The 26,703-nt window shown below is 35.5% G+C and overlaps 1 protein-coding gene across 17 annotated transcripts in view; it reads left to right on the top strand.

The window, feature by feature from the left end:
* Positions 1–26,703, top strand: part of VTI1A (vesicle transport through interaction with t-SNAREs 1A) — a 362,693-nt gene that overhangs the window by 71,231 nt on the left and 264,759 nt on the right. For 12 of the 17 annotated variants that reach the window (XM_043519147.1, XM_038410869.2, XM_038410870.2 and 9 more), the window contains exons 4-6: positions 9,963–10,040; positions 16,431–16,451; positions 21,195–21,279. In XM_043519147.1, the coding sequence (XP_043375082.1) occupies positions 9,963–10,040; positions 16,431–16,451; positions 21,195–21,279 (184 nt within the window). The remainder of the gene's footprint in view (positions 1–9,962; positions 10,041–16,430; positions 16,452–21,194; positions 21,280–26,703) is intronic. The other 5 variants (XM_038410868.2, XM_038410871.2, XM_043519151.1 and 2 more) reach the window with 1 other exon arrangement.

Genomic DNA, 26,703 nt, shown 5'->3' with positions numbered 1-26,703 from the left:
CACTCTCACAGATCTTGGGAGACAGGCCAGTCCTTGCTTACAGACAGCCCCCCAATCTGAAGCAAATACTCATCAGCAACCACACACACACAACAGAACCACTAACCCAGGAACCTATCCTTGCAACAAAGCCTGTTGCCAACTCTGTCCACATATCTATTCAGGGGACACCATCATAGGGCCTAATCACATCAGCCACATTATCAGAGGCTCGTTCACCTGCACATCTACCAATGTGATATATGCCATCATGTGCCAGCAATGCCCCTCTGCCATGTACATTGGTCAAACTGGACAGTCTCTACGTAAAAGAATGAATGGACACAAATCAGACGTCAAGAATTATAACATTCAAAAACCAGTCGGAGAACACTTCAATCTCTCCGGTCACTCGATTACAGATCTGAGGGTGGCTATCCTTCAACAAAAAAACTTCAAAACCAGACTTCAACAAGAGACTGCTGAATTGGAATTAATTTGCAAACTGGATACAATTAACTTAGGCTTGATTAGAGACTGGGAATGGATGAGTCATTACACAAAGTAAAACTATTTCCCCATGTTATTTCTCTCCCCCACCCCACCCCCCAGTGTTCCTCAAATGTTCTTGTTAACTGCTGGAAATAGCCTACCTTGCTTGTCACCATGAAAGGTTTTCCTCCTTCCCCCTCCCCCGCCCCCGCTGCTGATGATGGCTCATCTTAAGTGATCACTCTCCTTACAGCGTGTATGATAAACCCATTGTTTCATGTTCTCTGTGTGTGTATATAAATCTCCCCTCTGTATTTTCCACCAAATGCGTCCGATGAAGTGAGCTGTAGCTCACGAAAGCTTATGCTCAAATAAATTTTAGTCTCTAAGGTGCCACAAGTACTCCTTTTCTTTTTGCGAATACAGACTAATATGGCTGCTACTCTGAAACCTGGAGAAACAAAGGAAGTCTAGTGATTGTATTTAGGCCCTGCTTACCAGGAGCACTTCTGACGGATAATAGGTCACATTAGACCCTCTCTCATAGACAAGAGATTTCACTTGATTACTTAATCAAGTTTGCCTCTGTGCTCTGGTGAAATTCTGTCATCCTGTCTTCTTGACAGGCCTCCTGAAAACCAGATTATTTGGAAAATGGTGATGCTGTGGGCAGTTAGTGTGGTAGTCCATCTCTTAACTTGAGAGGGAGGGTCAGAATTGTACACACTGAATATTTGTGTTCCCCAACACAGTGCGAGTTTGACCGGGCTTATACCTTTCCACAGTGATCCAGGTTCTCCAGAAAATAGCACAGCTTCTGATGAAAGTCATCATTCTGGTATTCTCAGCTGTACCCACAATTGTCTGCCTACGGGACGGGTGATATTGATGTCTTCAGGCCTAAATCTCTCTGATTATTTGTGTGTCTGCTGTCATTGTCTTGAGCAGTGAAGCATAAAAAGGGGGGTGTTTTGGAACAGGTACAAACAGCTGATAACTCAGCACTTAGATTCTATGGTGAGAGGAACCTTAAAAATATCTGTTAATCATTAGGCTGCATGCATATATGTCTGCTTTCTGTCCAAGTTGGTTTGAAGTGTTTTTCAGGGCATAGTGCAGAGATAGGCAGCTGTGATCTCTTAGATGACTCATCCTGGCCCTCTTAACATTTCTCCATAATGGTCTGGACAAGAATTTGAATGAATGCTTACCTGTTAGCATGTTTCTGTTCCTGGTGAGACAGGGTAGACCAGATCTCGAGAGAAAACTACTCAATAGCAGCAGCTGAGAAGCTCAAACTTAGTCCTCTGGGTGTTTAACCTGGCTCTAAATACTCTCACAAGATTTTCATTTAAATACATGACAAAAGTGAATGACATGCTACCTCAGTCAGATGTCTAGTTACTTACTGGAACAAAGTGACATTGTCAGTCTCTGTTTCTTCCTAAATTTGTCTTCTCCCCTTCAACCTCACTCAGTAGATGCTCTTTCCTTTCACCCAAAGTCGTCGGATGAAGTGTTTGCAGTAGATTATAGAATAGTTCCCCAAGGGAAGCAGTGGAAGACACATTGTATAGGATATTGAAACTAGATTGAAGTTCTAATGTCAGGAGGAATCCTCTGTTGGTAGAAATGTGGTCTAGCTTGTATATTCTATGTCTAATTTCTATTTTGTGAAATTTTAATTTAGAAATGAACACTGTCAGAGAGGCCAAATACTTGTCAGAAGACTGTGAACAAAGGCCAGTGGTAATCAAAAATGAATAAGTCAGGAAGGTGTCTTGTGGCATGTTGTAAGGATTGGTATTAACTTTGTTTTATTGTAACAAAATATTCACACCCTACACACTAGTGTAATAATCTTTGTCCACTGTATGCCTTACAAGGTATCATCTGAAAACTAATAATTTGCTAGTCAATATTGTCCTGATGAAATACGTGTGGCAACATGGTATGTGAATTTATGAGATTTTCCTGTATGATGTTAAGAGTTTATGATCAAAACACGTCCTGACCTGAAGTGTTTGGTCAGTAACTTTGCCGGAAGCATGTGATGAAAAAGTTTGCTTCAATCTAATATTATTTTTTAGGCACTAGTAAGCTTTTTTTAAAAAAATCATTTCTGACTTTTATGCCTCAGTACTTGTACTCACTTAAAATCTATCTCTTTGCTGTTAATAAACTTCTTTTATGGGTTTATCTAATCCACTCTTTAAATTGGTGTTTGGGTGATGCTGTTTAAGACAATAAACTGGGTATATTGCTCCCTTCAAGGAGTAAGGGACTTAAAATATTCGTACTGTCCAAGAGAGGTACAGAACCTACCTTTCTGGGCAGTTCAGGATATACATTTTGGGAGAGAACATTTGGGACTGCGGGTGAGTTGGGACCACCGTGCAGTACAACCAAGGCTGGTGAGAACCAGAGTGTAACTGGCAACCTGCAGTTACTCACAGACACTCAGGGTGTGCTGGAAGGCTGTTCATGAGCAGCCCGGGGGAGCTACTTCAGCAAGGCATTGTGAGGCACCCAAGGGTTGCGGGGCAGGGATGACACATCCCTTCACTAGTCTAAATTGTACCCAGGTTGTCATGCTTATTAAACACTTTTGTTTATATATTGGAAAGGGAACAAATAGCACGTGAATGAACTTTGCAGATGAAACTACATTGAGAGGTTTTCCTGTGTAAAATAGAGGAATTCTACAAAAGGACATAGAATGGATAGAAACATAGATTTAACTTGGGAAAAATACAAATGAATACATCTGGGGAATAATAATCAGAAGTAATTTTCAATGGAAGGGAGACATCTGGACTGTGGAAATGCTGCAAGAAGCCTGGAGGTAATAGTCGACAAATGATTAGTTATGAGTTTGCAGTGCAAAAGGCAGGTGAGGTTTCAGGCCGCATACAGAGAGACACCTCTTAGTTTAATAGTAATTTTCTATGTATCTAATCTATCTATCTAAACTCTGGTGAGATCATAGCTAGAATACTTTGACCAGATTATAGCATCTGATTGATGTTGTTGTCAAACTGTTGTACAGCACTTATAAAAACCATCTACATGTCTAAAGAGACTGAAGGAATAGACTTCTGTGAAGGATTAAAAGAATTAAATATACTTAACTTGCTTAAGCAATGCCTAAAATTGCAAGAGGGAGTCTGGTAACTTCAAAAACATCCAAAAGGTAAAAACACCCAAGTAGAGAGGAACTATTTAGCATGGTTTTTGGGGATAATATGTAATCAATAGTAATGCAGTGTCTTTCTTAGCTTTTTCATGTTTACATTTATATCCTTAATATTGTATTACATCATCTTTTTGTATGCAGTGTCCATTTGAATTAGAAGTAGTGATGATGAACTTTTGAGCACCATCTGTAAAGGATGCTTTTGGTCTCTGATCTTTGCTTTTGGAAAAGCCTTTTCTTTAGTAAGCTATTAATATTAGAAAGCAGAGTTCAGCTAAATGTTGGACTTTTTTGTGAATACAAATGTCTCTTCACATTAGAAATGTGTTTCTGTTACTCCTAATGTGCACACAGAAACAATGAATTACAATTCTCTCACAGGTGACCTGCATTCTTCCCTTATTATGTGTACAATCTAGTAGGTTGTTTTAACATTGGCCATCTTGGTGACATGCATAGTCCATTAGTCATGAGGTTTGCGGTAGAAGGTGTTTTGTTGGCAGAAGCTGCATTTTTCACCAACAACATAATACAGAGTGTGTATCCTTATGGGGTTCTCTTGACCTTCATACCTGCTTTCACCCCATAACGAAGCTGAAAGAGTATCTGAAGACGATTGTTGAAAAGAAGATTTATAGACCTGTGACTTCTGCGTAGAATGTGTGATGCTCTCTCTGCATTAACTTCACATTAACATTTTCTACTGATGGTTTGATTTGGCTGTGCTCTTGTTGGAAGACATTTGATTTTGTGAAGTGGCAGGGTTCAAGTTATAGGTTGTAATCTTGTCTTCTGTAATTTGCCTGTAACAATTTGGGGGGAGGAGGGAGATTTGAAGTGTTTCAGGGATTGACTTTTGTCATCTAAACAATTCTGTTGGATTGATGCTTTCATTCACCTTAGTGAATTTTTTATTTGGGGAGGGGGAGTGATCAGAGCGTTTTATTTTCTATGGCTATAAAGCATATCATCTTTAAATTTTAACTTTTCTTTGAAAACAGTTGAAAGTCAGTGTTATATTACATTCCAGATTAGCAATGTGGAATCAGTTTCTTGCCTTGTAGACAGAACTGATCAGAAGTTAGCTTTCTACACTTGGTTAAGCCCCTTTTGGACTGAGGTCTGAAATAGTTTGATAAAATGACCTCATTGACATACAAATATAGAAGTTCAATTTGTTGCTTTTATGTGACCTGTTTTTGAGACCATCTCCTGAAAAATGTTTTTGAAGCAGTTAGGATAAGATCTGTTCATGATACTAAAGTTGAATGCATTTTCTTTAAAAAGTTGTCAATATGATTTAACGCTCCATAAAAAGACACTGTCCACTGAATACTTTAAAAGTAGACTAATTAAAAAAGCTCTGTTTCTGTGAGAGCACCCTTTAGACAGAGAGGGCAATTTTTCTCTTTTTAAAAAATCAGAAAACATGCTTGAAAAGCTTTCTGCTTGACAGATGATGCTTTAAGGAAGGAACTAAGGTTCCAATCCTGCAACATATAATGTGTGAGGATAGCAGTCTGCTCAAACATGGTACATTGCTGGATCAAGTCTTAGCTCTGCAACTTTACAGGGGCAACGTGAAACTGTCTCTGCACAAAGTACATATGTTTTTAAAAATAGAATTTCTCCCCACTAACTGCATTAAATTATCATAATCTTAGATTTTACTTGTATTTACAGTAGGTGCAGTTTTCAGACAGAAATGTGATTTTTCAAGTGGACAGTGTTTCTTTAACCATCTGAAATACTCTAGAAAACAGTATCTAATACTGAAAAAGAAAAAAGTATCGGCAAAACTTTTTATTGTTTATAGATTTATCACATGGCTTACAAAAAAAAAATCTTTGTAACCATTCTGAAATACATCTAGGTGGAAAAATATGGTTTGGACAAAAGGAATAACTGGGCTAGAGTGGGCCATTTGTCTGAAATGTACCTAGCTTTGGTTGTCTGTAGACTAGTTTGATTAGTAATTGGGAGAAACGCTGTTTCCTAGTTTAGTTACAAAAACATGCAATGCTTTGCATTAATTATTTGGCTCACTGCTGAAAGTACATAGAAATGAGGAGCACTGGCTAGTGCTTGCCCTTACCAATGTGAACATTGCTGATTGTGGATGAGTAATTAAAATATAGAATGTGGAACATTAGGCTGGAATTGACTAGAAATGAATAAGCATGCATTCTGTTGTACAGATGTTGGAAACAGATTATTTCAGGCACCTCTATCTAAATTTTATTGGATTACTATGTAAAATCAGTCATATGTCATGTAGATTGTTCCTCTTCCCATTGCTGTTTCCTTCTTTATTTTGTGATGTAGCTGTATAGGTAGTAATTTAGCAAAATATCCTGTCTGCCAGGTATGGGAACTAGCTGATGGTATTGTAATACCAGATTATTACTTAATTCATATGCAACATAGCCTAGCATATGGAAAGCATTATAACTCTATTTACAGTCTGGCTGGTCTGATGATAACATTGTATTACATTCCCAGGTGAGGCAATTTAAGCAATTGGTTTGCCATGTGTAGACTATGGAAATTAGCTTCTAGTATGCTTTAGTAATAGACTAACTTCATTGTTATGCTCAGATTAGTATAACAGAATTCTTACACTCGCGTTGCATGTACCCTACTTCACATGTAAAATCATACAGGGGGTGGTACTGCAGATCACAATTCTTAATTAGTTTAAACTGAGTTAATTCATTTTATTTCTAATTTTAACTGTGGCTGCCCATGAACACATTCAGTTCAGTAGGGAAATGTTAAGGCTTGGGTCAAGTAGACAGATTGTTTAAAGTCAAATTGCCAGACAGAACTGAGCAAGTGTATCTGTGTGAACAGGGCTTTAAGAAAATCACCTGATCAGTATGTAAAAATCTTGTTCATAAACCAAGTGAGCTCTGCCTAGAATCAGAAATTATTCCTTGGCAGAAGGTCTGAGTACTGTAGTACATTTAAAGCAGCTACTGAAATTTTCTCTGTCTAGAAGTTTTTCTGGCTAGTACCTTAGGCCCCTTAGTATACTGTGTGCATGTATACTATACCGCTTACAATTTCTGAGTGTACACATATACTGATAAACCCAGTAATGTTAAACACTTATGCACAGAACTTAGCATATATACATACAAAATGCAAGAAAAACTTCTGCTGTATTTGACAAACCTTTGCAGAGAAAAACTGTACATAGAAGCTCTTAAACTCGTATTGAGCTGCCCAGAAAATGCATTGGATTACAAACTCTGTAAAGCTTCTGTCTTTTCTAGAAACATACATATAAAGTACCAGTAGACAGTGGTAACTGACAACTAAGACTAAAAATGTTGACAATTTTTTGATTTGCCTGGTTTGCTTATGTATAGAAGTCATTAACTATTTATAAAATGCATTATGAATTGGGTTCCTTCAAACTGTAGCAGAATGTGTGACATTTCCAGCTCAAACTATCATGCTTGCATTTGGCTAAAGTACATATTTATATACTGTTGATAGTTATGAAGAAAAAAACCTTAAAATATTTATAATGATCAGATTTGTATTAATCCGTTTTCTTGTTTTTAATTTTGATTAGCCAAATATAAGTGTTAGCCAAATTACTACAATAATTATTTTTATTTTTTGTTAAAGAAAATAAAGTATTGATGTTTTGTACAAATCCTGATAGAACAAATGAGCACTTTAGTTCCAAGGTCCTTTTATATTATTGATTCAGGTGGTGGTGAAACTGTGATTAAAAAGTAATATCAAATTATTCATTGATTAAGGCAAAGAGTTGCACCTAGTTATAGTCAAGATTAAAAATCAGCAGTTGTACTGAAAGAAATAATCAGGACAGATCATTGTAATAAAAGAACAGTGGTACAGACATTATTAGCTGCACTTATATTGACATGAAGGATATATATAGTGTCTTTTTGAGGAAAAAATAGAATGATTGCAAAAATGTTGTGATTCTTTGTCATAAAGCACACTTTTTCTCATACAGTCCCTTGTAAACTGGAACAATCACCATTTTAATCGTTCAAATGAATTATGTGAAACCAAGAACTCCTCAAACTCTCTATAATTAGCCAAATGGTACACCTGACAACAAACAAATGGAGCATGATGTTTACCATTGCAAGGTAATAGTGACAAATATGGTTAACATTGCCAATGTCCATGGTGCTGCGCTGTTAGGTGAATTGTGTAAGACTGTACACTTAGATTGCTGGACCTCATATGTAGAGATTGGATCTTAACCAAAAAAGATTAGATATTTATTGAGGTGTTTTAGCTGTGTTGGTCCCAGGATATTAGAGAGACGAGGTGGGTGAGGTAATATCTATTACAGAAGTTGATCCAGTAAAAGATATTACCTCACCCACGTTGTCTTTCTAGATATTTATTGACATATATTTGTAATTTCCTTCCTTGTTTGATGTGTATCAAGTAAAAATATGAAAATAATGTAATTGAGCAATCTATGCCAATTTGTTGGCTTTTTGGTGAAAAAAGAGAAAAACAAAACCTATCTCCATATGATTTCTTGCATACTGTGGAGTGTTTTAGTCCCCCATAGTGAAGAAATGAATAATTTAAACAGGCAGCTCTGATACCACAGCCTGTTTAAAGGTTCTCATTTCCTTTAATGCTGTAGACTACTTTTGCTTGGTTAGTATGAAACTGCTGCAGCTGAGATCTCCAAATAGGGAAAAAGAGATTTACCACAGTTCAATTCTTGTAGTAGGTCCATGATATGCTTTGTCCTTGCTATGTATAGCTGTAGCTTTAGTGTATAATCTAGTATTAAACACGAGCAGTTGCACCACAAATTGGTAAGCATTATAATGATGATGATCGTGAAAGGGCAAACCTTAATCATAAAGGATAAACAGCTTAAAAGTGTTGCAAGTAAGCTGGGTGGTGCCCTGTTTTAGTTCATTGGTAGTCTTCTTCCCAGTGGTGACCTATTTTCATATTTTTATTTGGTCACAAATGCAATGAATTTCCACAGGCTTAGTCTACTCTCTCTAGTGAACTGTGTCTGCATCCCAAACTGAGGCAAGTTTTTGGTACACTTGGCAGCCAACTCAGGTAAAGTCTAGGATTGCTGTGTTTCATGAGTTGTCGCTATGGGTACTACTGTAGGTCGGAACTGGAGTGCTTTGGCAGAGCTATGCAGGGAAGCTTCCACAGACAAAGTCTAGTTGTCATAGTATTAGTTCTAACCACTTCCTTTCATGTATATTAAAAGTTGTCATATCCACGTTTAATTTAAAAAAGCTATAAAACAATCTATTAAAATACCTTTCTTCCTTTCAGCGGTAAATGTAAAAAATTGAAGCAGGAAAGTAAAATGGTACTGTACAGTTCGCTGGCAGCCACAAAACTTTAAGGCTGAGCTCTGTCTCTGGAATTCTAACATACCATGGTGCCTAAGTGACCTTGGGATGGTTGGTTGTTTGAACCCTTGTCTTCGACTGTTCATAACTTTCTTAAAAATATGCTAATTTGGAATCAATAGGGATGAATATTTAATGAGACAGTCTGGAGTTTGAAGACTGTACAAATCATGACATGGTCTCTTAGGCCCATATTTGGCTTTCTGATTTTACCAAGTTTTGATGTGTGTAAAGTGAATAAATAATAATAAATAAAGTGAAGTAAACTAACATTTCCCAATACTGGTGTCCCTCTTTCCCCCCCCCCCGCCCCCCCACATATACCCAGCCCTCAGATTTCTTATAGTCTTTTTTTTTCCCATAGGCCTTTACAGTAACAGCAAAGAGAACCTTATTTATTTTCTAGATCTGTCATTTTAAACCCTTTTTGGCCAATGTACATTGTTAAAAAGTTATCTCTTTGATGTAGGAAAAGCTCAGCTTTCCCTTCCCTGTTTCATGACATTACTACTGTTTTAGTTCAAGAGTTCCCATTCCAGGTAATAAGATAGCTTCAGATAAATGCATCTATGAGTCTATAAACACATCTGCAGTGATTCTACTGTAATATGTAAAATGTTCTAGTTCTCAAAACTTGAATTGCATACTGTATATCCATGTAGTTTACTAGGCAAGTTTTGTTGATGAACGTGACTTTTTACAATCTCCTCAAATATGTTAATATTTTTCCATTAATATATGTTGAAATTCTGCAGTTAAGGAACTTTTCAGTAACTTTACTTGCAGATTTTTATCAAATAGGTATCCATTAGGGGGCTCTCGAGGTTTAAAATGATCAGCCTTGAGACCGATGGCTTCGAAGCTTTACTTCCTAACCCTTTTTTCTTTTTGTTTTACAGAAAAGGTCACGGATTGCCTACAGTGACGAGGTGCGGAATGAGCTCCTAGGGGATGATGGGAATTCCTCAGAGAACCAGGTAGGATGCTAATCAAGAAGCCCTAGTGGGTGGCTGGAGGGTGAAGGAGGTCACTGGCACACTGAGCTTCTCAAGCTGCTCCTTAACAGCATTAGCAACAACTCATGTGGAAGTGATACTGTTTAATGCAAAGCTAGGGTCTTAATCAACTTCAAAATGTTTCTTGGAGATCTTACATTTAACCCTTTACCTTGTGATCACTGTCTGCTATCTTTAAAAAAAATCTTTTCTTCTCTTTTCTTTATTATTTAGTACTTAAGGAATAACTTGAAACGCACTGTTTGCTGACAAAGCCAGGATCTTCACCTCAAACACATGTAAAAGGAATAAAAAAGTACATAATGCAGCTTTGATAATAATGCACTATAATTAAATCAACACTGGCAGGCAAAACAAATGAAAGTGAGCTCTCACAATTGAACAGTACCCCTCACTTTCCTTGTGTGCCTTCCTTTCTTAACCAGGTTTTCTTTCCAAAAATGCAAGTTGCACCAATAAAAGCCTGTAATTCTCTCTCACACATTGTATTAGAGTTTATAATGTTATATACTTCTTTTTATGAAAGGGCACTTAATTACTGTAAGCCCTCCTTGAGTTTTATCATGAAATTGTTATTCAGGACACTATCATCAAGATTCTTATATATAAGGTCATAAAAATAAAGGAAACACTATTTTCAGAGGTATCTAACCCACCTATTAATACTTCATCTGGAATTCAAACTTGTCTTACAGGTTTTCTATCTGAAAACCAAATTTTATTTTAAATCAATTCCCTTGTCTTCCCTTACACTAAAATTAGCATGTGGTACTTTTAAATTAGAAGTTATTTTAAAGTTTACTTGAATATTTTTTTTTTTTTTTTTGCTGTGGTAACTTTGATTTTACAAGTGAAGCTTGGTAAATGATTACTTAACAATAAATTCAATTATTTGGATATTGTAAATTGGGGAGAAATAAGTACCACATTCTGGAGTTTTATTCAGTTCTGACTTCTTCAGTATGAGTTTTGCCTCAGGAATAGCTGAGTTAAACTAAGTTAAAGACGTCAGGATTTGTCCCTCAATGTCCAAAATATTGAGATTAAAAAGGTTGAGTACTGAGCAAGTACAATATTAGCAGAACAATATTAAAAGGATAATTGGTAATTTACATGATAGACTTTAATAGGTATATGGATGAAATCATATATTGTATTTAATATTAATGTATACTATAAAAAGAGTCTGTAATAGCTTTAGACACATTTAAAGAGGCAGATATACAAGGTATGAGTTGAAAGCTTTTTTTTTTTTTAAATACAAAAGAGTATGACAGTTTGTTTTAGGGAGAGAATTTTCATAATTTGCATGTCATCAGCATAAGTTCAAACATATAAAGGTGTTAAGATAGAATTTGGGTTTTCACGTCTCTTAACTACACCACTGTTTTCACATTTTAAGAGAAATTTGTGTGAGATCAGACATAAAAAGGCAGTTGTGATTAAGAAGTTTTACTTATAGCAGAATACCTAATGTGTGAGTGCGATTATAAAATGTTGTTTTTGCTTTTTAAGGAAAGGCTGAATAACTGATTCACAGGAGCACTTTTTGTGAGATGTGATCTCTTTTCAAAACTCTCAGGGAGGAATAAAAAAAAAATAATGGTCTCCCCTAAAAGAGTTACATAATAATGTAAATTTAAAATTATTTGCCGTCGTGGGGTTTGTTTGTTTGTTTTTGATCTTTGAAATGACTACTTGTTACCTAGGGTAATGTGGAGGGGGGAGAACACTTGGTTCTCTTCAGAAATGTAAATCTGTATTTGCAACTCGTGTCTTAAACTTGACACACTTTGTACCACCACCAAAAAAAAAAAATTTTTTTTGTTTTCTTTCTTGACAAACTTTTTATAAGCATGAAACTCTGCTGTGAAACTGGCTTATTTCTTTTAAATACATGAAGACTAATGTTCACAAAGATCTTCCTCATGTTTATTGGATTGCTCCAATTCTTTCTATCACTTTTTCATATGAAAATATGACTATTATATTTGTTACAGCTAAGAAAATACTTAATCATAAGAGTATCATCTTGGGTACATGCAACTGGCTGGTTATCACACACACAAACTTTTTAGTCTAAAGTTTGACATACCATTAGGTGCTGTTTTTTTTAAATCAACCATAAATGTAAGTTTTGGGTATTTTTATGTGAATAATCAACCAACTATGTATAAGTATTTAATCCAATAACCCAAAAAGCTATTGCACTTTGTACTGGTATCAAAAGTACTTTATAAATATAAAACTTTACCTGTCCAACATAACATCCCAATATAACTGAAAACTTTATGAAATATTAGGGGTATCTTTCTCATGTGCAAAAGTTTGTTTTAATGTTGTTTGACAGAATAAGTCAGGTGGAAGGACTAACCCTCAGTGTAATCCAGGGTTTAGACTAATTAATTATTTGTTAGGTTTGGATTAAATTGACAAAATGAAGTGCTGTTTATCTTTCCCTGCACTATTCAAACCTAGTTTTTTCTTAATGAGTAAATCAATGAAAAAAGGTGTTGTCTAAGAATTTCTGCTTTAGCAAACTAGAAATATTGGTAAAATCCATCACTGGAGGAGATAAATATCAGGGTAGGCTTGAGGGTTAGCCACGTGAGGGAGAGATAAACTTCTAAGCTTGTACAATTCTTTAGATGGAACATTGGCAGTCACATTAAACTTTTTTATAACTGTTTCTTGGAGAGGAAAGGCAAATGGAATTGAATATATTTATATATGATAGTGGATTAAGTTCACTTAAAATAAGATTGGGGGGGAAAGTGAAGAATCAGTTGCCTAGTTAGTCTTTTCTTTATTCAACTGTTAGCTCTTTATTCATGTTTCAAAGATATAGTTGCAGCGTTATACACAACTGAGTTAGTGGATACACAGAATATGCCTGAGGTTATGCAGGTAAACAAGTACACAGAATTCAGTCTCCAGTTGTTCCTCAAAACAGATCTGCATAGGAACAATTAATATTGCAAAACATTGCAAATGAGGGTGTACTGGTCTTTTCTCCGCTTAAGAAGTTATCATCATGTGTACAGACAACTATGTCTGAGAATATGGTCATGAATCCATGCTTTTCCCAAGATATGGCTAGTGTATAATAGGTACAGTATATAAAAGCTGCAGGTGTTGTCAAAATATGTACAAATTCCAGCAATCAAAATTTCTTTTAAAATTAATATATCTTCGTTTGCTATGGTAGATATTAGTGATTGCATGCTGTATTTAATGAAGTAATTGCTTGCTTTGTATACATTAATTTTCTCCTAATTTAAATCCAATGAACATAATCAGATAAAAGCACATTCTGAGTTATAAAAAATATGAGACAAAAAAACCCAACCACCCTATTGTGCATGTTTGTGTTATCGTTTTTTCCAGGACCGTTGTCTTAAGCAGGACTGTTACTTTCAAGACATAGTTGTCATTCTGACTGGCAGCATTTATCAAATTCCTTGAAAGACTTGAGTGCTTCGGTGCCGTGATACAGTGCTTAAAGTTGTGACTTCCATTTATTAGTTATGTTGTTTTATGTGATGACTCCATATATTTTTAGAAAGCATCTATAGGGTTAAATAAGAAACCTTTTTATGCCAAAAATATAGCGTGCAGGTATTTATAGCATTACAAATCTGTTTGTTTGAAATATAATACTATTGCCTTCCATTCCCAAACTAGATTTGCTAATATGTTTGATTAAATACTTATTAGTTAACTGGAAGGTTAAATTGTGTGTGTGTGTGTGTGTGTGTGTGTTTTACATCACACACTGTGTGTGTATTTGTGGTTTTAAAAAAAAAATGTTGTGGCTACTTAATTTCAGACTACAAAGTTCTGATAATATTAGATTTGGGCTTGCTGTGCATAAAGTATGTCAAACTTCACTTACAGACCAGAGGGTGAAGTTGGTCAATTTAATTCCCCAAGATCTAAAGAAGGTTGGTATCATTTCATATAGCCCTGGCAGAGCAGATCATTACCAGACACAAATCTGTTCGTTACATGCCGAGGGTTTATAGCAAAATAAATAGACTGTCATCATAAGTTCAGAAAATTGTGTGTTCGACCCACGGTAATGTGTAAAGGGCGTTTAATAGAGTTCAGCATTTATTCGTTATCTGTGTGCGGACAGAGACAACAGTAGCGTTATCAGCTTTTTAAAAAAAACTTCGGTAGTTTTCTGTGTCACGTGACACGTCTCAGAGATGCACACATGCGCACGCGCGTACACGCACACACACACACTGCGGCGCCGTTTTGATTTTAGTCACAGCAGAAGGCTTAGCCACAAGAGATTCTGCTGGTTCAAACCAGCATAAACCAGATTTTTTTTTTTTTTTTTTTTTAGCCTATAAAGGAACAGATTACCTCTTGTATCAATTCCATATTGGGAGGGGAAAAAAATCTTTGTTTCAAAAATATGCTGATTATCATAAACTAAAATGGTGGCAGTATATATTTAAATGCTGTTTACAACTGAGCAGCATGCTTAATAAAAACACATACATAAAAATTAAAAAGGCAATATGTTTCCTTCAAGTGCATTGTTAGATGGGAAAAAAAATACATCTTTTGTTAATTTGATGAATATCTCTCAGACAACATTTTAAAAAAAAAAAATCTCCCATTACCTAGCTTAGCTGCAAATCCTATGCAGAGCTTAAATTCAGCCATGCAGCACAAACAAGATAGAACATTTTTTGTTTGGAACCTATTGAAAAAACAAATGTGCAGCGTTTTGAAACTCTCTGATTATAGCAGGGTGGCATGCCCCAAATGGGCTCTATTGCAGGAGAGTAGTTTTAAACTTTGGCCCTTTAAGTATCATAGTCAACTGAAGAATGGTGACCTCAGAAAGAAAAGATAGCTATGTGGTCAACTCCCAGATCATCTCTTTCTAAAGAGACGTAATGTTTGCCTTTTGGGGGAAGGAAGGGGGGGAAGAGAGAGAGAGAGAGAGAGAGAGAGAGAGAGAGACCGATTTATGCTAGGCCAAGTACTTGATTTTAAGAAGTGGTTTGGTGGGTAAAAGAGTGTGGTTTTCTTTATATCAAATTCTTGAAAGTTTCCTTTATCTTTCATTTTAAGTTATTGCAGTAGTTACCCTGCTAATTTATATGGTTAGTAACCTTTTGTCTCTTGTTTTTTGGTAATGGGTTGAAGTATAGGTTTAATTTTAGACCGACCATATGAAATACTAGGGAACCAATGGATTTTTATTTTTGGTCATCTCTCTTGCTGGAGATTCTCAGTATTTGTAAACATTCTCATCTTATATAGAAGTTGAATATTAGTCTTGTGAAATTGTAAATGAAACATGAGCATAGACTGAGATTGTCACTGTCCAATTCAACTGGAATCGGTGAGAAAGCTCTGTTTTTCATAAAGACCATCCCTTTGCATACACTTATTGTGAGTAATTGTACTATTTTGTTCTAGTACAACAAACTAATGGATCGCTCTCCATTTTGAGAGATACATGTTTTAGTGTAGTTGGTATTCAAGCTAGTTGTTTTTTTTAAATAGTCCTGCCAATACAATGGTATTAATAGTGTTAAAAAGGTAGATTGCAGTGAACTGGGCTGATTTACGAACACGCCTTTATTTAAAAATATATAAAATATAGTGATCCTGAATTAGGATGCATATGCAAAGTGGATGTTTTTTTAAATAAATCATGTTTCATGGTAGCCATTATTCCTTTTACCTATTATTAAATGTATTGTGCACTAAATAAGTATTCTCTTACACTAAACCACATAAGCTGGGTTGTTTTTAACTGGAAAAAAAGTTGCTATAAATAGGTTCAATAATAACAATGCATTTACATTCTGAATGAGAATTATATGAATTGGTGTACCAGTGACAAACTATAAAGATACTATAGTCTATTAATAAGTCAGATCTGTTAGTAAAATAAGAAACCAGTTGTCACAACTAAAAAAATACAGAAAACATCCTGAAAACTTGTATATACAAAACCACTTCAGCTGTACAATCTTAGAAGAGAGGAACAGTAAACTTGTTTTTTTTTCTTTATAATATAGACTTCTATGAAGTCATTCCCCTTTATTTCATGATGGTGTCTTAGATGTGGTTTAAAAGAGAATTTCACACTATTCTCTTTGTTTAATGTGACAGTGTGAGAAAGTGATCTTTATTCGTTCAAAAAACTCTGCATGTAGTCTATGTTTAGGTTCTTTTAATGTGTTTGTCTGTGATTTTTAAATGCTAAACATGTAAACAGATAAATTGTCAATGTTAATTCTGTATCCTGTCACACAACTGATCTTTCTTTACTGCCATTTCTTTCCTTTTTATCTTTTTTGTGCGTTCATGTTGCAGTTGATAAAATTACGTGAAGAGGTGAGTACTTTCTTGCTTTTTGTTGTCTAGCTTTCCCTTTAAAGCTGAGTTTCAAAATCTGAAAGTAGATCTTTTTGTTTGTTGTTGCAGGGAAATCTACACAAAGCAAAAATATTGATTACATTGCTTAAAAATATTCACTGTTATGTGTTTTTCCCCTCCCCCCCATTCACTATACACTTACATGGGACTCCCTAGATCAAACCTTAGAAATTAAAATTCTTTGATAGCAGAGAGAATTTTTAAAGGCATTGGAAAAAGAAGAAAAAACTATTATTTAATCTTTTCGAATATCATGATCGGATCAAGTGTAGTAGTAATCTTGTTTGCATCACAAAATCTTTGATGGGGTAAATACATTTGTACATTGGTATTGTAAATGTAAGCATTGCTTTGGTGAAAACCTATATTGTAACACTATCAAACGTATGTAATACTTCACTGTGCAATGAATTTAGTTTAGAGCAATTGAAATATATATTCTATGAACGCACTGCATACACAATGAAAATGTAGTACAAGTAGACCTGAACACACACACGTTAATATTTATTATTTATTTGTGTGTATGTGGTAGATCTGTAGGTGTAACATTAAAGATCGGTATTCTGAAGCACCTGTCCTTTCTCTTAGGAAATGGCTCATAAATATTTAGAGCCAGAAGTCTAAGTTTTTTATGGTCAATTACTGAAATTTTGTTGTTTATTTTCTAAAGATGCTGTCCACTGTAGTATGTGGTGTTGGGGGGGAGGGAGGGCATGCGCAAAAGCAGGTACTTGCACTGCTTTTATTATTTTTTTCTAATTACTACCAAGAAGGGTTTAGTAGAGTCATAGTTGCTAGCAGGCCAAATTTCTGACTAGACTCCTAGAGAGATCTCCTACTAAGCACAGTATTAACATTTTTGTATAGTATGTTACTCTTGTCTTTATTACCTTCTGACTGAACAACACGACGATGATGATGAACTGACAAATCAATAATGGATATTACACTCTGGAAAAAGTATTTGTTGTAAATTCTAGGAGTGATGATGGGAAAGAACTGGGAACTAACCAAATCAATAGCAACAAAGGGGAGTTCTTGATTCAACAAGGCTTTAATTTTTTTTTAAAGAATCTTTCACCAGTGTCCCAGTCACACTGCTTCTCTCTCCTTCCCAGTCCAAAATGGATCTAGTTGATAATGAGAAGAAAAAGAAAGCTTAAAAACAAAGTAAATATATGAGACAAAGTGAAAGCCCTACCTAGTTCCCCTCAATATTTTCTTTATAGTCCCTGTATTTAAACAGTTAAGAACGTTGTTGCAAGGATTCTAAATAATGTGATTTCTGACTATTAAGACCAGATATGACTTGTAGCAAAGGATAGTTCTTTAGACTCTCACTTGCCGAGCCCTTTTATGGAAGCACATAGACGTGCATATATGTATAGATTTGTAGAAGGCTGCAAGAGGAGCATTTTGCTAACAAATCCATGTTTTTTTTAATAAACATGGTTACTGACTATTTGCAAGATACTTTCAAAATTGAATGCAGACTATGAGCACAACTGCACTTAAATAGTAAATTTTGTATAATAGTGGTGAACATTAAAACAACCACATTCCAATACATTAGATAATTCATCATTTGTTGCAAAAGGCCATGCCTTTGTCTTTTATCAAATCTTTGAGACTTTAAATCCTTTTGTATATCAACCTAATGAATCATGTTGTAGAATTACATACTAGTAATTTCTTCATCTTTCATTATTTTGTAAGTTTTATCAGTTACCTTTTTTGTCATTTCACTGCATGTTCTGGGAGCCACCAAAGTATATATTCAATTAAAGAATTATAATTCTGGATACACTGTGATTGAATTGACAGAGAAATAATTTAAATGTATTGAGTTTGTGTTCTATCTATACAATAAGCTATAATTGTGGTTGTATTTTTATATTGAGTGCGAAATGCACATTGGAATCTAAATGAAGCATTAACTCAGGCATGGTTCTAAACTAGTCACATAGTAAAACATCAAGGCTTCCCTAATTGTAGTTCTCCTAAGAGGTATGAACTGATCTTAAAAAAAAAAAAGTGATTTGCCATACTGTTTGTTAATAAAAAGTATGCTTCCTCTCATTCCAAGGCTCTATTCTAACACACATGCAGTATACAGAATTCTATGGAGGCTGTGTTGCTCTGTCTTTTTAGTTTTGGAAATCTCAGTTTGAATCCAGCCCACATGGAATGACTAAATCTCTAGTGATAGCATGCTACTTTGCAAAATTTCCTCACATAACTCCAGATGGAGGCTTTTTCTGAAGCTACAAGACAGACTATATCACCTCACTACCCACCTTACAAAGGGTAGGGGATAGTGTGAGAGAATGAGTTTGGGGAGGGGTGGGAAGGAGTTGAAAGCATCAGCTGCTACTGTAGTTCATTGCCTTTCATGACCAAAAGGACTGTATTCATGCAAAACCAAACACAGAATGTAAATAACACCATCACTTAGAAAAAAAATTAGATTTTATTGTAGAATGACTTAGGTGCAAAGGTTTTAAAATCAGAGGTAAAACGCAGCACTGAGTTCATCTTAGCTCTGAATTCACAATACTCTAGTGTTCTAATTGCTTAGAGTAGGGCTCGGCTGGACTCGGGTGTCTTGCATTGGTTTTTCAGTATAATTTTTTCTTATCTACTGTATATAAACACTTGCATTTACTTGCATTTTTGATTGGATAAGTGAGTTGAATTATAACAGCGTACAATGTGAATTCTGATTTCCTCCTCACATGCACACTTCATCAGATCAAAAAAGCTTTTTAATTTTACGCATATTACAACGCTAAATAACTCTCCTCTGATTAGAAGGTGCTATGGGTTGTGCTGAGTCCTGGTGACTGTAACTACAGTATTTGAAGTGCCTCTTCTTAACTTTTGGAATTCTGATCTTTTAAACCCTGAAGTATCTCTGCTGATCCTATCATCTCAGCTTTTCTTTCTTAAGGAAAATATTTCCGACACATTATTATACAGATATGGCTCATTCTTTTTAAAGTTTAAACTAACATAAATTGAGTTTCTATACAGTTTTTTTTTTTTTTTTTACAAATTGCATTGTAAGCTGACACATTTCTTTAAACAGGGTATATGAGCCATAGAGAAAAAGAAGCTGCTATTATGAAAAGCTACCTTTAAAAAAAAATACATAAAATTAACACTAATTATTTAGATTGGCCAGGAGTCCTAAGAACACGCACCACTCTAGCTTTCAATTTCAATTAGAACACTGTAACTTATATTTTTAAATGTTAAGTGCTTGTGCTTTTTTTTTTCTTGGTGGCCTGCCCACCATGAACGTAAAGGCTTTTGTGCAATTTACTCTTAACCTATCCGCTGTGTATTAGACGACTCTATTAATTATTATAGACTGTTATTGCAGCTTTCCTGACCTTCACTTTGGGTCCTATCTGTGCTGATCTAAATGCATTGTTTTAATGATTTAAAAAAAAAAATTCAAGGCAAGCTTTGATGTGGCTTTAGCTGCCTCGATCGTCTGGCCGCATCTCAGAGATGTGTCACCTAGGCCGGGAGGGAATAGGAAAATCACGTTTTGAATGGTAATGATAACATACTAATCACTTCCTTTCTTTGAAGATAGAAGCGAGATATTCTGTCAGCATCCCTGGCTGCTAGAGCTTGGAGGCATTGGTCTAGGTGTATTAGCTTAAGTGTGCATGTCAATATAGCTTGCATCTCCCAAGATCCATAGGGGCTCATTAGAGCAAGGTAGATCATTTCGGTAGACAGCCACTCAGATAATATGTATGGCACCTCCTTTTTTTTATTATTATTATTAGAAAGCATTCCTTCGATATTTTTTTTAATGACATCTGTCAACAAGGCAAAGTTGTAGGAGTTGTTTTTGACACATACCAAAATTGTTTTTTGGGGTGAAAGAATGATTAGTTTTTATACATATTTTTGACAGCTTGATTAGAACTAGTCTAGTATTAGTACTCTAAAAAGAGAGTTGTTTATGGGTGGACCATAAAATAGTGAAAACAATCATTTCACCTTTGCACTATCACTAATTATTGTAAAAATATGTACAGTTATATTTTTGCTGAAGTTCATAAAAAACCTCTTTATGTACATAAACATGCATGTACCTTTTTAAAAGGTTTTGATATATATCTTTAGATATAGACACCAGTGTTTTGTTGCTGTATGTGTTTATATCAGCAGTCCTAAAGATATATCTGCTGTTTAGTATTCTGTAAGAGTATAATTTTGTTTTTATACAATAGTACTTTCCATAGTAGTACAGATGAAGTAGAAATATACTCCACTGAAAACTGTTAATATTAAAAATTATCCCCTGCAATAATAATGATGTTTTGTGAAATTATTGTTCAATAGAAAATGTGGATGCTTATGTATGATAAAATGGGGAATAAATCTTGAAGTTGATCTTTAGGCAGTGCCCATATATAAATGAAGCACTAGATTTGATCAGTGTGCTCATGTAATAACAATGAAGCACATATTCCCTCTTTCAAAACAAAGTGATTGGTACACATAATTATGATTGATCACAGAACCTGCCTCTCCCAATGGTGCTTGTAATAGGCTATTCTGTAAAATATCTGTAGATATTTTTATGTTTTGGGATATGAAAGCATAATTAAAAAAAGTGTCGGGGGGGAACATTGTAGACTGCAGTCTGATTTTTTTTTTCTTTTTCTTTTTCAGAGGGCACATCTGCTCGATAACACAGAGAGGCTGGAAAGGTCATCTCGGAGACTAGAGGCTGGATACCAAATAGCAGTGGAAACCGGTAAGAATTCTGAGAGTGAGCAAATTGTCTTGCTTATGCACAGCAGTCTTCACAACACATGACATTTCAGGGAAACTTCAAAGGCGAAGCAGAGACAGCAGCCCGAGATGTGGTTTACATATTGGGGAGACAATTGGGAGCTTATTTGCACTTATCTTTTTTCAAGTTAAAAGGCATGACATCTACTGAAAACAGTTCCTGAGGTTTAAAAGTATACATCTGAAAAGAGATGGAATACTTTGTCTAAATTCTACATTTGTCTTAATGTGCAGTTACATGTTGTCAGTTTACCCACCCGCAATGATTGCTAGCACACACTGTAGACTCCAGTTGTTTTCGTCTTTTACTTTTATTGATAAATGTAAAAATTATTTTAATAAATCTTAAATAAATTTTAATAAATATTAACCAGAGACTAATAAATAATAAGGTTGCCAACTCAACTTTCTTGAAATCGATTCTGCAACAGATTGTTCAGGTTTTTTTATACAATGTAGATAGCAAATTGTACTTTATTTTGTTCAATTTTTACATATTCAAAGGAAAGAAGGCTAAATCAAAACTTAATTTATTATTTTTATTACTGATAGTAACTCTTTTCAATTGGTACTTTCAAAATGGCTTCATTAAATTAGACCTGTGTTTTTAAAACAACAATAACAACAACAACGCAACAATAACTAATCCCCCAAAGTCTAATCTCCTTAATGTATGAATACGGTTATGGAAAATTATGGAAAGTTTCATGCCTATTATATTTTAAAAGTAAAATAATTTTCTGGGAGACCATTCTAATTAATTGATATATACTGCTATCCTACAGAATCCAGTATGTATTATTTAAAATTTAAAAATTTAAATTTAACCCTTGTAAAGATAAATATTATGTTGTTATTGTAAATAACATATAATTAATATGTCCACATTTAAATTATTTTGGACTTAGTGACATGAAAAATAATGTAAAAGAAGTTGGCAACATACCATATGTGAAAGGGAAAATTAGGTAATTACTCATGAAGAGGTCAGAAAAATGGAAATGAACACTATATCAGTAAAGGTAGCTTTGCTGTAAGTTCTCAAAATGTCCTAGCAGTGACCACAACTCTTGTTGAGAAGGACTGTTTTAATGAGTTAAAAATTCAACTCTCTGTTTAGTTATCCTATCATGTTTTTTCCCAACCAAATGCTATGTAGAATTGCTGTCTCTCAGTTACAGGTGAAAGTAGCATATTCCTTCCTCCCACACTTTGGAATATGGTATCTTAAAAAGAGCCATCCTGTTAACTTCCATTACCTTTGTCTCCATGGCCATCTTTGATATGTATATATGAGTATTGGCCAAGTCCTCAACTGATGTAAACTGATAATTTCATTGACTTCCCTGGACTTACACCAATTGACACCTGCTGTCCCTATATATCCCTCTCTATGATTTAAGGTGCAGTTTTTGTTTTATAAGCTGCACAGACATTTTCACTTGGAAGTATTAGCATCACTGGAATGCAATTTTCTTCTGCATCTTGTTGTGGGAAGAAGATTAGTAAATTTTCCCAGTGTTGACTATGAGGATTTTGGGGAATAATAAAATTATATTAATTCAGTACAATATAAGAGTTAACTTTTTACACACATGGTATAATCATTCTGTGTAGTGTTATCACATAAATACAAAATCTTCATTTTTGAATCACGATTCATCACTAAATTGGCTTTCAGACCTAGATCTCCCATGATAATGAAAACCATTAGATGTCCATTGTATTATGTTTTTTTAATATGTATGAAGCCCTTTCTAATTAAGTCAGATTACTTTCACTTCTGAAATACTCAGTAGTTCAAATCCATTTTAGGACTCTCTATAAAATATTTTTGTTATGTTCATTAGCAGTTCATAATATTAATAAAAACCAAAATATATTTGTACTGTATATATTGGTACTGTAATAATACTGTATTAAACCTCCTGTGATCTGCTAAGGATTAATCTGAGATCGCATAGCAAATTTCATACAGGGTTCTTATTGCTACATGTTAACTCAACTGCCATAAATTGGAAGTTTTTTGTCATTTGCCTCTTTAAATTGTTTACCTCTCCAGTCATTCATGTATTTGGGAATACAGGCCAAGAAATATTGGGTCTAACTTCCTTCTGACTTCCTTCTTTCAGTGGGTAAGCACCTAAGGGTACTGGAGCCTCAACAGGAGGCAACATACATCACCATAGCTAGGATCCAATCTGAAATCAACTGTTAGGACTTCAGAATTTACAGGTTATGACCTATGGAAATTAAATATATGGGGAGACCTTCTGAATGATTAAGGATTAAATTTGCCATATTCCAGTTGGCCCCAATGGCACCCCATGACCAATTAACTTTAGTAAAGCCAAAGGTTGTGTGGCTCACTAGTACTGGGATGCATTTCACCCTAAATATTAATAGGGATTCATTCCTAACTTAACAGGTGTTGGAGTGCTGATATAGTAGCACAGTAATTGTACATTCAGTCCAAGCTCTATTTAATTGCTTCTTAGTAATTTAAATTTGCTGAGCTGTACTTCACATGGTTCAAACTACACACAGGTCTCATGTCATATGATTTTTGCAAAGAAACCATTTCTTATATGGATTATGTTCTTGATGGCCTCAATGCTGTCTGTAATAATTAGGATGAGACATAATAATGGCTGACAGACTTATAAATTCTATTTGCCCACGGCAAGGATATTTTTTCTGTTGATCAATGGGGAAAAAAATTATTTGCACCTTTCTTCCCCCATTGTTGTTCGCCATCCTGGTAAAGAGGAGACAAGCAAATAGATTCTTTCTGTGGATTGGCGGGAGACTTTTTTTTCCAATTTTGAATGGAATACATTTTATAACTCCTTAGGGTCAAATTTTAGTTGCATTCTAACTGAATTCTAGAGTTTCCTGCTCTTCCTTGTAGAAATTATATAATTTGGGAGTGCATCTCTCTCTATCCAACTTTATATATAACTTTTGCAAGCAGGATAGTTTCTCTGAATGTGCAAAAGTTCAAAATGCCTTGTTGAATTAATCTTCAGAAAAGTAATTGGAGTGCAAGTAGTCAGTAATGTGTGGTATCAGTGGGGGAAAAAAAATAACTAGCTCAAACCTCATGTGAGGCCATCATGGTTGGATAGCTTTCAGCAAGACCTTCCTGATTGCTAAATGCTTTCTGAAAGAGAATACTGAAATTAATATCTAGACTAGGGCTGTCGATTAATCACAGTTAACTCACATGATTAACTCAAAAAAATTAATTGCAATTAAAAAAATTAATTGCGATTAATCAGTGTTAAACAATAGAATACCCATTGAAATTTAGTAAATATTTTTGAATCTTTTTCTACATTTCCAAATGTATTGATTTCTATTACAACATAGAATAGAAACTGTACAGTGCTCACTTTATATTTTTTTATTACAAATATTTGCACCGTAAAAATGATAAAAGAAATAGTATTTTTCAATTCACATCATACAAGTACTGTAGTGCAATCTCTTTATCGTGACAGTGTAATTTACAAATGTAGGGTTTTTTGTTACATTATTGCACTCAAAAACAAAACAATTTAAAACTTTAGAGCTACAAGTCCACTCAGTCCTACTTCTTGTTCAGCTAATAACTAAGACAAACAAGTTTGTTTACGTTTATGGGAGATACTGCTGCCTGGTTCTTATTTACAATGTCCCCTGAAAGTGAGAATAGACGTTCGCATGGCACTTTTGTAGCCAGCGTTACAAGGTATTTACGTGCCAGATGTGCTAAACATTTGTTTGCCTTTTCATGCTTTGGCCACCATTCCAGAGGACATGCTTCCATGCTGGTGATGCTCATTAAAAAAAAATACATTTGTTAAATTTGTGACTGAACTCCTTGTGGGAGAATTGTATGTCTCCTGCATTCTGTCATATACACCTCTACCCCGTTATAACGCAGTCTGATATAACATGAATTCAGATATAATGCGGTAAAGCAGCGCTCTGGGGGGCGGGGCCGCGTGCTCCGGCAGATCAGCACATCAGCGTGTCTGGCTCCCACGTGCTGCTCTGAGCGGCGTTAAGGGTGCCAGGTCGGGGCCAAGGGAAACGGGTTGATTCAGATGTTCAGGGGCAGCACGGCAGGGTGGGGGGCGGCTCATGGCTGGAAGTTCATGCCCCAGCGCGGGTGCCTGCGGCCGGAGGGAACGGGTCCATGCTGCAGCCCCGGCTCTGCGCCTCCCGTGCCCTGCACTGGGGCTACTAGGGGTCCGCCAGGCTGGGCAGTTTTGCTGCCGCTGCCACTTAACTCAGCTCCTGCCTCCCTCCCGCACCGCGGCTGGGGGTGCTGCATGCTCCACCAGCTGGGCGATTTTGCTGTTGCCGCCACTGCTTCATTCGGTTCCTGCCTCCCTCCCGTGCCCCCACCCGAGCACCTCTGCCCCTACTAACAAAAATGATTTAGTTTGCAAGTTTACAAACATTTTTATCCTAAAGGAATAAAAATACCTTTCTTTGTAAAATTTCAAAGCACATTATTTCTTTGTACACTCTAATCCCTCTACTCCGATATAAGGCGGTTTCTAATCCCTCTACCCCGATATAAGGCGTGGTAAGATTTTTTGGCTCCCGAGAACCACGTTATATTGGCGTAGAAGTGTATATCATGTTATAGCAGTCTTGAATGATGAGCCAGCACACATTTGTTTTAAGAACAGTTTCACAGCAGATTTGACAAAGCGCAAAGAAGGTACCAATGTGAGATTTTTAAAAATAGCTACGGCACTCAACCCAAGGTTTAAGAATCTGCAGTGCCGTCCAAAATCTGATCGGGACGGGATGTGGAGCATGATTTCAGAAGTCTTTAAAGAGCAACACTCAGATGCGGAAACTACAGAACCCAAACCCTCCAAAAAGAAAATCAACCTTCTGCTGGTGGTCTCTGACTCAGATGATGAAAATGAACATGTGTCAATTCACATTGCTCTCGATTGTTATCGAGCAGAATCTGTCATCAGCAAAGATGCATGTCCTCTGGAATGGTGGTTGAAGTATTAAGGGACATATGAATCTTTAGCGCATCTGGCACAAAAATTTCTTGCTACACCAGTTACAACAGTGCCATGCAAATGCCTGTTCTCACTTTCAGGTGACATTGTAAACAAGAAGCTGGCAGCATTATCTCCTGCAAATTGTAACCAAAATTGTCTGTCTGAGCTATTGGCTGAAGTAGGACTGAGTGAACTTGGTGGTGTGAAAGTTTTACATTGTTTTATTTTTGAATGCAGTTTTTTTTGTACATTTTGTACATTGTAATTCTACATTTGTAAGTTCAACTTTCATGATTGCACTACAATCCCATATTAGGTGAATTGAAAGATACTATTCTATTGTTTTTTACAGTGCAAATATTTGTAAT

Source organism: Dermochelys coriacea, chromosome 7 (assembly GCF_009764565.3).
Source record: "Dermochelys coriacea isolate rDerCor1 chromosome 7, rDerCor1.pri.v4, whole genome shotgun sequence".
Lineage (NCBI taxonomy): Eukaryota > Metazoa > Chordata > Testudines > Dermochelyidae > Dermochelys > Dermochelys coriacea.
The sequence above is the reverse complement of the archived record's forward strand: the minus strand, read 5'-3'. Positions and strand labels throughout refer to the sequence as shown.